The following is a 12,859-nucleotide window of genomic DNA, read 5'->3' as shown; positions in this document are numbered from 1 at the left end:
CTGGCTAATAAGTGTTCAGCCGGCCGATCCCAGGAAGCACGGCGACATGGTGATGGGCTGAGTCTCAGAGCAGGTCTTTCAGATCATAATTAATCAGATTATCAGAGACAGGTGTGGATCTGATCCCAGGTCAGTGCTGCATGCCTCTATGAGAGTACTTACGTAAACATACCCTGGTTCTGCAGGAAATCCAAGAGATAATCTGTGTTTAAACAACCCCCTCCTTCAGTCACATTAAACCACGCTGCTGTAATACACCTAATAGGACCCCCTCCCTCAGTCACATTAAACTACGCTGCTGTAATACACATAATCAGACCCCCCCTTCAGTCACATTAAACCATGCTCCTGTAATACACCTAATAGGACCTCCTCCCTCAGTCACATTAAACCACGCTGCTGTAATACACCTAATAGGACCCCCCCTTCAGTCACATTAAACCATGCTCCTGTAATACACCTAGTAGGACCTCCTCCCTCAGTCACATTAAACCACGCTGCTGTAATACACCTAGTAGGACCCCCTCTTTCAGAGTTACAGCACTGTTTCCAGAAAAGTTGGTGCACTATGTAAAATGTAAATAAAAATAGAATCAATGCAAATCAATTAAACCCTATATTCAATAGAAAATAGTACAAAGACAAAAAATATGACATAAGAGAACCCAATCTGTTGAGTAGCTGAAATCCTATATCAAGCAAGAATAGAAATACATTTCACTTTCTAAACTACAGCAATTGGTCTCCTCAGTTCCCAAACACAGAGTTTTGTTAAAAGAAGAGGTGATGCAACACAGTGGTAAACATGCCCCTATCCCAACTTTTTTTAAACATGTGGTTGGCATCAAATTCTAATTGGACATTTTTCCAGAAACAATAAGATTTTCAGTTTCAACATTTGATATGTTGTCTTTGTACTATTTTCAATTATAGGGTTAAACGATTTGCACAATATTGCATTGTTTTTATGTGCATTTTATCCAGCTTTCCAACTTTTTTGGAAATGGGGTTGTATATTAAAGTAATCTGAGCTCACCACTAAGGTCCAATTCACAAAATACCCCCCCCCCCCACCTTGATTTAGGTTCAGTGGCCTTTTCTCGATCTGTATACATTTCAACCAAGTCATATATTAAGATTATAAGACAGCCAGCTCTAATAGCGCCCTGTTACAAGGCTGTTGGAATGACAACAGACATTCACAAAGCCAGAAAATCTGTTTAATTGAAAATGTATTGATTTTAAAGAACACACTAAACATTTACACTGTTTCATGGCCTTTCCCTACTGATGATAACTAGTGTCATTTAAATCAGAGACAACAAACATAATGCAGAAGAACTGACACAGAATACATGAAAACATGGCATCAATGGCTCATTTTCCCCCATAAGACTCTGGCTGAAATCAGAATGCTGGGCAAATAATTGCTTGGTACTGGGACTCACATTCTACCCTGCATCTGGGAAGCGTATTTTCCTCCCAAAGGGGAAACTACTTAAGCCAACTCAAACCCTTGCAATACCTTCAATCATTTGACTTTTGCATAATTCTGCAGAAAAACGATAATTATGCGAGAATGCCTTTCCACAGCATGCAGAGTTTGATTAAAGTTTGTAGTTACAGCAACTTTCACAAAACAATTCCAGAATTTACTGAAAACCTGGAGATGCTCTGAGATACAGGAAATGCTTAATTGTAACCTCATCCCAGGTTCATTATTGATTAGACTAACAGAGGAAGAGATCACATGATATCAAATTGAAAGCACTGAGGCAGACCGCGTTAACCTTATTATACAACAGGAACAATTGCCTTTATGTTCACCAAGAGCCTTATTGTGTAGGACTCAGAGAGGCACATCCTGATCTACCCAGATACTGACTTTAGCTACACAAAGCTTTAACCATGAGTCTAGGAGTCATCATAGGAAAAACCCGGAAAAACACTGTACAGACTAGAGTTTTGGATGAAAGGTCACCTTTTTCTTTCTACTATATTAACAGAAGAAATAACTTTGATAAACAACCAAAAAACTAGATTTTCTGGTTCACTGAGACAGTTAAACGAATCCATGCCCAAGTCAAGCGCTAAAAAGAATAGAAAATATCACTGCTGAATATTTAGACAAGTTAATTGGCTATCTCAATGTTCCTGCTTTGTAGGATATTAGTTTGGACAGCAGAGAAGTACGTTTTTTGTTTGCCAACCATCTAGACATTTGCGCGTGACATGTTGTCATCAAGCCTGACTTGCGAAGAGGTTGGGGTAGAAGCGCAGTCCTTCCACAGAGTCATCACGACACAGATGACCCATCTTCTCCGCTAAAAACAACCTGGTGAGAGGAAATGGGCATGAGAAACTTAACACAACGCATATGTGCTGACTAACGCTGAACAACGTCCATATGACTGTCATAGATTCTATCGATAGACCCATGGACCATAGGGAGGTTGGAACATACCATACAAGCGTATCATGTAGGATAAACCTTTCTGATTGGAGGATAACAGACTGTGTAATGGTTGGCTATAATCACTGACCGCCTCCTATGTCTATTGGCATTAAAGACAGTGTTAACTCTGTAATAACGGGAGAGAAAATGAAAGAATGGAAGGTTATCATTGTAGCCTCATGCTGACTAAAGATGGCCCTCCCCTGACATCTGGTTGCATTCAATTTTGTTCATGGATCAAAAATTGACAGAATCTAACACTAGGGAGGCAGAAAGAGAGTGAAACCAGCTTCAAACTTCAGCAACGATCAGATGGGACCCATGGAGTTGTTTAGATGAACGACGTGACCAACAAAGGTCAAGTACAAAGGTCAAGTACAAATGTCAAGTACTCTTAAAATCTTCCCACGGCACATCTAGAAGAGGACTGGCCACCTCCTGGAGCCCGACCCCTCCCTATCCTGTGAGTAGGTGTGTGACGCTACCTACCGTTCTTTAGACAGAAGAACAGAAAGGCCTAGCAGCTTGGCAAACTCCTCAGCTGTCAGAGAGCCTTTGTCGGTCACCTGCACAGTGGATTGAGGGTGGAAAGGTCACAGTGGATTGAGGGTGGAAAGGTTACAGTGGATTGAGGGTGGAAAGGTTACAGTGGATTGAGGGTGGAAAGGTTACAGTGGATTGAGGGTGGAAAGGTTACAGTGGATTGAGGGTGGAAAGGTTACAGTGGATTGAGGGTGGAAAGGTCACAGTGCATTGAGGGTGGAAAGGTTACAGTGGATTGAGGGTGGAAAGGTTACAGTGGATTGAGGGTGGAAAGGTTACAGTGGATTGAGGGTGGAAAGGTCACAGTGGATTGAGGGTGGAAAGGTTACAGTGGATTGAGGTTAGGTTGTACAATAATTAGTCTTATGTTATCGGTACACGACGTTGCGGTAAAGTTGAAATACAATCGTGGTTAGGATGCAATAATGTTAGTCTTACGTTATCCAGAGCCGAGGCGATCATCTCCTCTTCACTGTGGGACTGGAGCTGAACCACCATGACCCCGCTGTCAAAGATACGCAGCCTGGACAGGGTGGGTGGATGAGACAGAACAAATGGGAATAAAGGGGAAAGACAACAGGGGGAATAAAAGAGTGCAGGAAAGAGAAAGGGAATTGAAGAATGATAAAGACAGGAAAGAGAGAGGATAGGACAGAGCGACAGAGAGAATGAGTAGAACAGAAAGAGAAAAAAGGCGGAAAAATGGGAGTGAAAGGAAAAAAGGAGGTATGAGACAGGAACATATGGAGTGATGGGGGGTAGGAGGGAGTGAGAGAGAGAGAGAAAGTCAGAGAGTGAATGATTTTTAAAAGGGAAACTAGAATATAAAAATAGGGCATATATGTAGAAAATTACATTAAAAAAGGTATGAGTAATAAAATAAGTGTAAATGTGTGAGTAATAAAATAAGTGTAAAGTGTAAAGGTATGAGTAATAAAATAAGTGTAAATGTGTGAGTAATAAAATAAGTGTAAAGTGTAAAGGTATGAGTAATAAAATAAGTGTAAAGGTGTGAGTAATAAAATAAGTGTAAAGTGTAAAGGTATGAGTAACAAAATAAGTGTAAAGGTGTGAGTAATAAAATAAGTGTAAAGTGTAAAGGTATGAGTAACAAAATAAATGTAATGGTGTGAGTAATACAATAAGTGTGAAGTGTAAAAGTGTGAGTAATAAAATAAGTGCTTGAATTAGCATTTTTCACTAACAATAAATTTCCTTAAGATTTTCCTCAGCTCATAGTGAACGACAGGAGTAGTAGTAAATAGGGCTCATAGTGAACGACAGGAGTAGTAGTAAATAGGGCTCATAGTGAACGACAGGAGTAGTAGTAAATAGGGCTCATAGTGACCGACAGGAGTAGTAGTAAATAGAGCTTATAGTGACCGACAGGAGTAGTAGTAAATAGGGCTCATAGTGACCGACAGGAGTAGTAGTAAATAGAGCTTATAGTGACCGACAGGAGTAGTAGTAAATAGGGCTCATAGTGAACGACAGGAGTAGTAGTAAATAGGGCTCATAGTGACCGACAGGAGTAGTAGTAAATAGGGCTTATAGTGAATGACAAGAGTAGTAGTAAATAGAGCTTATAGTGAACGACAGGAGTAGTAGTAAATAGGGCTCATAGTGAACGACAGGAGTAGTAGTAAATAGGGCTCATAGTGAACGACAGGAGTAGTAGTAAATAGGGCTCATAGTGACCGACAGGAGTAGTAGTAAATAGGGCTTATAGTGAATGACAGGAGTAGTAGTAAATAGGGCTTATAGTGAATCACAGGAGTAGTAGTAAATAGGGCTTATAGTGACCGACAGGAGTAGTAGTAAATAGAGCTTATAGTGACCGACAGGAGTAGTAGTAAATAGGGCTCATAGTGACCGACAGGAGTAGTAGTAAATAGGGCTTATAGTGAATGACAGGAGTAGTAGTAAATAGGGCTTATAGTGAATCACAGGAGTAGTAGTAAATAGGGCTTATAGTGAACAACAGGAGTAGTAGTAAATAAGCCTTATAGTAAAACACAGGAGTAGTAGTAAATAGTGCTTATAGTGAACGACAGGAGTAGTAGTAGTTGTGAATACGGTGCCATTAGGGACAAGGTCTAGGTCTGTGTTTCCTCTGTTTTTGTTTGAATCTTTGGGAAGAGACAGGAAGTGACATGGTCAAGGAGGCAGGAAACAGCTTCCAAAATAGGAAGTCAAACAGGAAAAGCCTGGCCAATTCTTCTGCGAGGCACACACATACACGCACGCATGCACGCAAACACACAAATACGCACACACCTTAGAGGGAGCTTCAGCGACTCAAACATCTTACAGGCGTTCACCAAATCCTCTGGAGATAACAACTAGGAGAGTGAGACGGGCAAAGAAAATAATTATTATTCCAGTAAAATAACAGTTTACTAGTCCTAGTAACACTAACTTAACACCAGATAATAGAGTCAACAGGGTCTGATACTAGTAACACTAACTTATCACCAGATAAGAGTCAACAGGGTCTGATACTAGTAACACTAACTTATCACCAGATAAGAGTCAACAGGGTCTGATACTAGTAACACTAACTTATCACCAGATAAGAGTCAACAGGGTCTGATACTAGTAACACTAACTTATCACCAGATAAGAGTCAACAGGGTCTGATACTAGTAACACTAACTTAACACCAGATAATAGAGTCAACAGGGTCTGATACTAGTAACACTAACTTAACACCAGATAATAGAGTCAACAGGGTCTGATACTAGTAACACTAACTTAATACCAGATAATAGAGTCAACAGGGTCTGATACTAGTAACACTAACTTAACACCAGATAATAGAGTCAACAGGGTCTGATACTAGTAACACTAACTTAATACCAGATAATAGAGTCAACAGGGTCTGATACTAGTAACACTAACTTAACACCAGATAATAGAGTCAACAGGGTCTGATACTAGTAACACTAACTTAACACCAGATAATAGAGTCAACAGGGTCTGATACTAGTAACACTAACTTAATACCAGATAATAGAGTCAACAGGGTCTGATACTAGTAACACTAACTTAACACCAGATAATAGAGTCAACAGGGTCTGATACTAGTAACACTAACTTAATACCAGATAATAGAGTCAACAGGGTCTGATACTAGTAACACTAACTTAATACCAGATAATAGAGTCAACAGGGTCTGATACTAGAAACACTAACTTAACACCAGATAATAGAGTCAACAGGGTCAGATACTAGTAACACTAACTTAACACCAGATAATAGAGTCAACAGGGTCTGATTCTAGAAACACTAACTGAGATAAACACATTAAATCAGTTTTGTTGGTGTATCCATGTCTGGTTCTGGGTCCTGTGGGTGTTTGAGTGTGTGTGGTCCTCAGCTCACTTCCATTCCTCTCGCTCTGTTGACCAGGCAGTAGACTTCAGTTAAAGCCATCATCCCTCCACGCTCCTGCACAAAGACAGACATGTACATATTGAACCTACAACCTAGAAGTCCTGTAATCTAACTTCACTTTATGAGACGTTGGAGTACAGGATGCTACAAACCACTCATTTTGAACACACACACACGTTCCTCCCTTTCCCCCTCTATCCTGTCCTCCCTCCCTCTCCTCACTTCTAGTGGTGCTAGAAGCATGTCCCCTCCCTCCCATCTAACATCATGTCCCTTTCCCATGTCTCTGTCATCTCTAGGGGTTCTAGCACCATGTCTCTGTCATCTCTAGGGGTTCTAGCACCATGTCTCTGTCATCTCTAGCGGTTTTAGCACCATGTCTCTCTCATCTCTAGGGGTTCTAGCACCATGTCTCTGTCATCTCTAGGGGTTCTAGCACCATGTCTCTGTCATCTCTAGGGGTTCTAGCACCATGTCTCTGTCATCTCTAGCGGTTCTAGCACCATGTCTCTGTCATCTCTAGGGGTTCTAGCACCATGTCTCTCTCATCTCTAGGGGTTCTAGCACCATGTCTCTCTCATCTCTAGCGGTTCTAGCACCTTGTCTCTCTCATCTCTAGCGGTTCTAGCACCATGTCTCTCTCATCTCTAAGGGTTCTAGCACCTTGTCTCTCTCATCTCTAGCGGTTCTAGCACCTTGTCTCTCTCATCTCTAGCGGTTCTAGCACCATGTCTCTCTCATCAAGCGGTTTCTGCACAGGGTGGGCAGCATCATCAGGAACCCTTCACATCCATGTCACAAACAGTTTGCCCTCCTACCATCAGGCAGGCAGTACAGGTCTCTCCGTTCCTGCACCAGCAGGCTAAGGAACAATATCTTTCAATCTACTGTAACCCCGCTGAACTCTGTGACCAATCCTATACCATGTACTGTACTTCATCCCTCTCTCATCTCTAGTGGTGCCATCAGCAAGTAAGTTTCTCTCTCATCTCTCTCTCTCTCTCTCTCTCTCTCATCTCTCTCTCCTCATCTCTCGTGGTGCTATCAGCATGCCTCTCTCTCATCTCTAGTGGTTCTATCAGCATGTCTCTCTCTCATCTCTAGTAGTTCTATCAGCATGTCTCTCTCTCTCTCATCTCTAGCGGTTCTATCAGCATGTCTCTCTCTCTCTCATCTCTAGCGGTTCTATCAGCATGTCTCTCTCTCATCTCTAGCGGTTCTATCAGCATGCCTCTCTCTCATCTCTAGCGGTTCTATCAGCATGCCTCTCTCTCATCTCTAGCGGTTCTATCAGCATGTCTCTCTCTCATCTCTAGCGGTTCTATCAGCATGTCTCTCTCTCATCTCTAGCGGTTCTATCAGCATGTCTCTCTCTCATCTCTAGCGGTTCTATCAGCATGTCTCTCTCTCTCATCTCTAGCGGTTCTATCAGCATGCCTCTCTCTCTCATCTCTAGCGGTTCTATCAGCATGCCTCTCTCTCATCTCTAGTGGTTCTATCAGCATGTCTCTCTCTCATCTCTAGTGGTTCTATCAGCATGTCTCTCTCTCATCTCTAGCGGTTCTATCAGCATGTCTCTCTCTCTCATCTCTAGCGGTTCTATCAGCATGTCTCTCTCTCTCTCATCTCTAGCGGTTCTATCAGCATGTCTCTCTCTCATCTCTAGCGGTTCTATCAGCATGTCTCTCTCTCTCATCTCTAGCGGTTCTATCAGCATGTCTCGCTCTCATCTCTAGTGGTTCTATCAGCATGTCTCTCTCTCATCTCTAGCGGTTCTAGCAGCAAGTCTCTCTCCATCCCTCTCACCTCGAGTGGTGCTACCAGCATATCTCCTAACTGCTTGGCCAGCTGTAGGTGGTAATGGGTCCCGGAGCCGTGTGTCTCCCTGGTTACGGGGTTGGCGATGCCCATACTGAGCAGGTATGACTTGAACCGGATCGTCTGGTACAGAGAGAGATGTAATTAGTTCAACCCACAGGGTGTGTATGTGTGGGGGAGAGTCATTAGTGACTGAGCAGTATCAGGTCCAGACGGAGTAATGAATAATTGACCTGTCGACCAGGCGTTCCAATTGAAAAAACTTTCCATTGAGGGTATCTGGTATGAACTCAGAGGGGAGAAGGTATCCTGTCTTCAGCTTACTGCTGGATCTGACAGACTGTGAATTCCATAAATGTAGTTAAATGTAAAATTGCAGGTCATTAGTAAGACAAATAATGTCTGCACTGATGCTACTTACCAGCTAACTATCAATTAACAAATCACATCATAGAAGAAGTTATATGAATTGTGGGTAACTTGAGCAGGAACCCTAATATGATTATTTTAACAACATACCCAATTCTAACAAATTCCTTTCTCTAACAATATTTCTTTCCAAATGAGTTTCTTCACAAGTACAATATACCAAACTAGGCCAAGAAACCTAGTTACGGAAAGAAAATATACAGGTTAACAATTGAGTTCTCTTATCGTATCAACAAGTAGCATCTGGTACACAGCATTCCAACTGTAAGGCTCATCATCGCTACACCAGACTAGCAATGTTAAATCCAGATGCCAAATGTCTAACAATCAAAATCAAAACAATTGAAGAAAATTGAAAGCAAACAAATAGCAGGAGTTGAAAGGACTATAGTATACATTTAACATTTTTATTTGCAGATTGTGTATTTTTTACCAACAGTGCACCACACTGATCAGACCAGATGTACCTCGTCCTCTGTGATGTCTCCCTGTTTTTCTTTGATCTTGTTGGCAATGGACCTGGACAGCTCCACCATCTCCTTAGCCTGTAGACACAGACAACATTTTGAAGAATAAAAGTTGGGAGGTGAATAGAGATGTTTTCAGCTCTTACAACCATGACTAATTAAGTCATTTTGTCAAGCCTCTCTACTGTCAAGTCATTTTGTCACGCCTCTCTACTGTCAAGTCATTTTGTCACACCTCTCTACTGTCAAGTCATTTTGTCACGCCTCTCTACTGTCAAGTCATTTTGTCACGCCTCTCTACTGTCAAGTCATTTTGTCAAGCCCCTCTACTGTCAAGTCATTTTGTCATGCCTCTCTACTGACAAGTCATTTTGTCACGCCTCTCTACTGTCAAGTCATTTTGTCAAGCCTCTCTACTGTCAAGTCATTTTGTCAAGCCTCTCTACTGTCACGTAACGGTGTTAAAAATGACAGCCTCAAATCACAATACATAATACTGACAATAGAAATACAGTGCATATCTTATCAGCGTCTACAGTACTTTATATTGTGTGGTCCCTGGCCATTCCCTGCCCTAACATACACTCACAGGTTTTATTGTGCTAGTAAAAGAGTTCAATTGTGGTCATTTGACATGGAATATAAAGATCAAAACATCATGACACTACTCAGAAGTTCACATATTTAAAACAACGCCATTACCTTCACCATCAGCTTACTGAGGTCCTCAAAGGCCTGAGACAGCAAGGGAGACAGAGAAAGAAAGAGCAAAAAAAGAAGCAACCATTAGAGATGAATTCTGTGTAAATGTTTTATTGGAATTACTGTATATCAAATTGTAAGAACTTAATTTGGAAACGTCTCAACAGCTGTTGTGTCCCCTGATGGCTCCCCAGTAGATTAGCAGCACCTGTTTCCTACAGGATTCTACATCAGCCATGGGGGCACCCATTGTGTGTGGCTTTAACAGAGATAGTCCCAAAACTGTCCAAAACTTTTTGAACTTGCTCCTCCTCTGAATCTCTCCCCTACTAAATCTCTGACCTCTGAGATGTTTTTGTCTGTCTCTTTCCTCCTCTCCTCTATCTTCCTCTCAATGCCGACGATCCCCACTGCCCGAGTCCTTCCTGCCTGTAGGATGATTGGATAGGGAGAGAGGTTGTACCCAAACACACACACACACACACACACAAAAGAATGCACTGAGTTTCCCCCAATCACAGCACAGTTTTCAAACAATATGCTTCAGACAAAAGCACACAGCAACAAATGTTTCCTGTTTTTAGATCATTTTCTATAGTAGACATACTTAATTGGGACATTATACAACTGCCACAGCAAACAGCAAGCTTTTTAAGTCTGCAGTTATCACAGAAAGTATCTGCTGAATCCTGGGGGGACTGCAAAGCAACTAAAGAAAGATGGCATGTCTGAAATGCTATTGGGCTTTTCAGCACATTCTCTTTAGTCAGCCTCTTTGCATCCCTCACAGAATAACTCAATGAGTCAGTGAAGGACATCAGGGGGAAAGTGTTGTGTGGACAGTGGCACTGTTTCAGTTGGAAACAACACGGCAGTGCCACATTGTGGCTGGGAGTGTCAATGTAAAAGAAAATAAACTGCTGTCCCTCATAGAAAAGTGGAGTGGAAAAGAATAGGGATCAGTGTCAACCTGTGAACCTGTTGCCGTGGGGATGGGCTGTGACACAGGCATACTCTCCCATCTCTTCTGGCTCAACTCCTCCGTTAGCCTCCTGTAGAACTAAACACACCCACACACCATGATGGCTCCAAGTTAGTACCTACACACACACAAAAGCCATTATGGCTCAGAACCAGTACCTAAACACACACACACGCCATGATGGCTCAGAACCAGTACCTAAACACACATACACGCCATGATGGCTCAGAACCAGTACCTAAACACACACACACGCCACAAAGGCTCAGAACCAGTACCTAAACACACACACACACCATGATGGCTTCAAGTTAGTACCTACACACACACACACACACACGCCATGATGGCTCAGAACCAGTACCTAAACACACACAAACACGCCACGATGGCTCAGAATATGTGCTTAAACACAACTAAACAAATCTAACCTGATTGTAGCTCTAATTACATAGCACTAATAATAAATACAATAAACAGTCTTGACATGATCTTTGATGATTACTGTATTTTTGGACATTGTCAATGTGTTATGTTTGCGCTAGCATCCTGCCAATTCCCAGGTCCAAATGACTACATTTTAACTTACCCAATACCACTTTTTCTATGGTATCACTCTTACAGTGTCACAAGCCTGTACCTCACCTTACAAATTAAACCACAACACGGGCAAGAAAAAAAACATGACAGAATGCCAGAGCAGTAAAGTAGTACCCACCTCAATTTGCCCATGCTCTTTGAAAGACAGTTTGATATAGGAAAACTTGCTCTGCTGATAGGGTCCTGGCTCCTTGTTAGCTGGAGCCGGATGAAGGTGGATCACTATCTTGGCACTGCAGAGTCAGACGCGGCCAAGAAATCGGGGAATGTTCAGTCATTTTCAATGTCATTTTCATCATCAACGATGAACTGACAGGGTCATTAATATAACAACATATGTGATTTAGCAGTCATAACAACCCAGAGTTAACAGTACATCAAGCGCAAACAATCTATTATAAGGAATCCAATATCCCAGCATTGCAAGCACCATGCTTTAACCACAGAGCTACAGTGGACCACATTCATTATAAATCATATTCACTTATAATAACATCATTTCACAGGAAGTTCTGAACCTATCTATATAATGTATGGAACAAAGTGTTGGTTCAATAGGCTACATAGTTTAATTAGGAATCAACTCTGTGTAATTGGTCACCTCTTTCCGATACCAGCAGCTTGTTCCTCAAAGTAGACAATCTGGGACAGGGGTATGGATATGCAGCATTCCTAACACACACACCCACACACAATACTATTAAAATGGAAATGGTAAACCAAAGCATCAAAGACCACACAGAAAATGCAGATGAAGATGTGGTGTGTAACACCGTACATGATTCTTCTGATCTCTCCAAAACAACTGGTGAGTACTGAGCATAGCGACTCCTACGTCCAACTTGGCCTAGTGGAAAGACCAGAGTTAAAGACAACAGATTGTCAGTGATCCGGGCAGGACTGAAATTGGCATTTTGTTGAAACAGTATCTAGGATGAGGTGGAGACGATCATAAAACTCAAATAAAGCCTTATACTGGTTCCGCGCTTTACGTGGATTTGAGGTGGTACAGAAAATAGTCTATACTGGGATATTTTTTTCCGAGCAGGAATGCTGTATATGTGAACAATAATAGTTAACTTGTTTCACAATAACATGCCCCAGTAACGTGACGTGACGTTTTGCAATTTAGCCAGATATATATACATTTCAACTAGTTATTTTCTTGAATCTGAGCAGTCAGGAACTATCATTACAGCTATCTGTCAATTTTACCTTGTCGTCTCCATCATAAAGTTTGACACCTCGTTGTTGAATTACTAACGTTTCATTCATTTCTAGAAGACCATTTGACCATGTGAATCGGTCCATTTTACTTGCATCAAAACAAAATCGTAGCAAGTTGAAAGAAATATCCGACAAATTCTCACGATTCTGACATTTCTGTTTACTTCCTGAAAGGTGTTCAAGTATTTGCCTGACTGTGTCCCGTCCAGTTGCCTGATAAAATATATTAAATTGGTCCAT

The 12,859-nt window shown here is 41.6% G+C and overlaps 1 protein-coding gene across 1 annotated transcript; it reads right to left on the bottom strand.

Moving 5' to 3' along the window:
* Nucleotides 1-1,198: 1,198 nt before the first annotated feature.
* Nucleotides 1,199-12,800, bottom strand: vps36 (vacuolar protein sorting 36 homolog). Its single transcript, XM_029120915.2, has 14 exons — nt 12,608-12,800; nt 12,171-12,239; nt 11,994-12,064; nt 11,511-11,625; nt 10,781-10,870; nt 10,153-10,239; nt 9,811-9,843; nt 9,109-9,186; nt 8,201-8,335; nt 6,383-6,448; nt 5,276-5,340; nt 3,437-3,521; nt 2,945-3,021; nt 1,199-2,335 (listed from the first exon to the last, which is right to left on the bottom strand). The coding sequence occupies exons 1-14, from the start codon at nt 12,701-12,703 to the stop codon at nt 2,242-2,244; spliced, it is 1,161 nt and encodes a 386-aa protein (XP_028976748.1). The 5' UTR covers nt 12,704-12,800; the 3' UTR covers nt 1,199-2,241.
* Nucleotides 12,801-12,859: the final 59 nt, after the last annotated feature.

The sequence above is a fragment of the Esox lucius genome, chromosome 7, assembly GCF_011004845.1.
Source record: "Esox lucius isolate fEsoLuc1 chromosome 7, fEsoLuc1.pri, whole genome shotgun sequence".
NCBI classification, from domain to species: Eukaryota; Metazoa; Chordata; class Actinopteri; order Esociformes; family Esocidae; genus Esox; species Esox lucius.
This window is presented reverse-complemented; position numbering and strand designations above follow the sequence as displayed.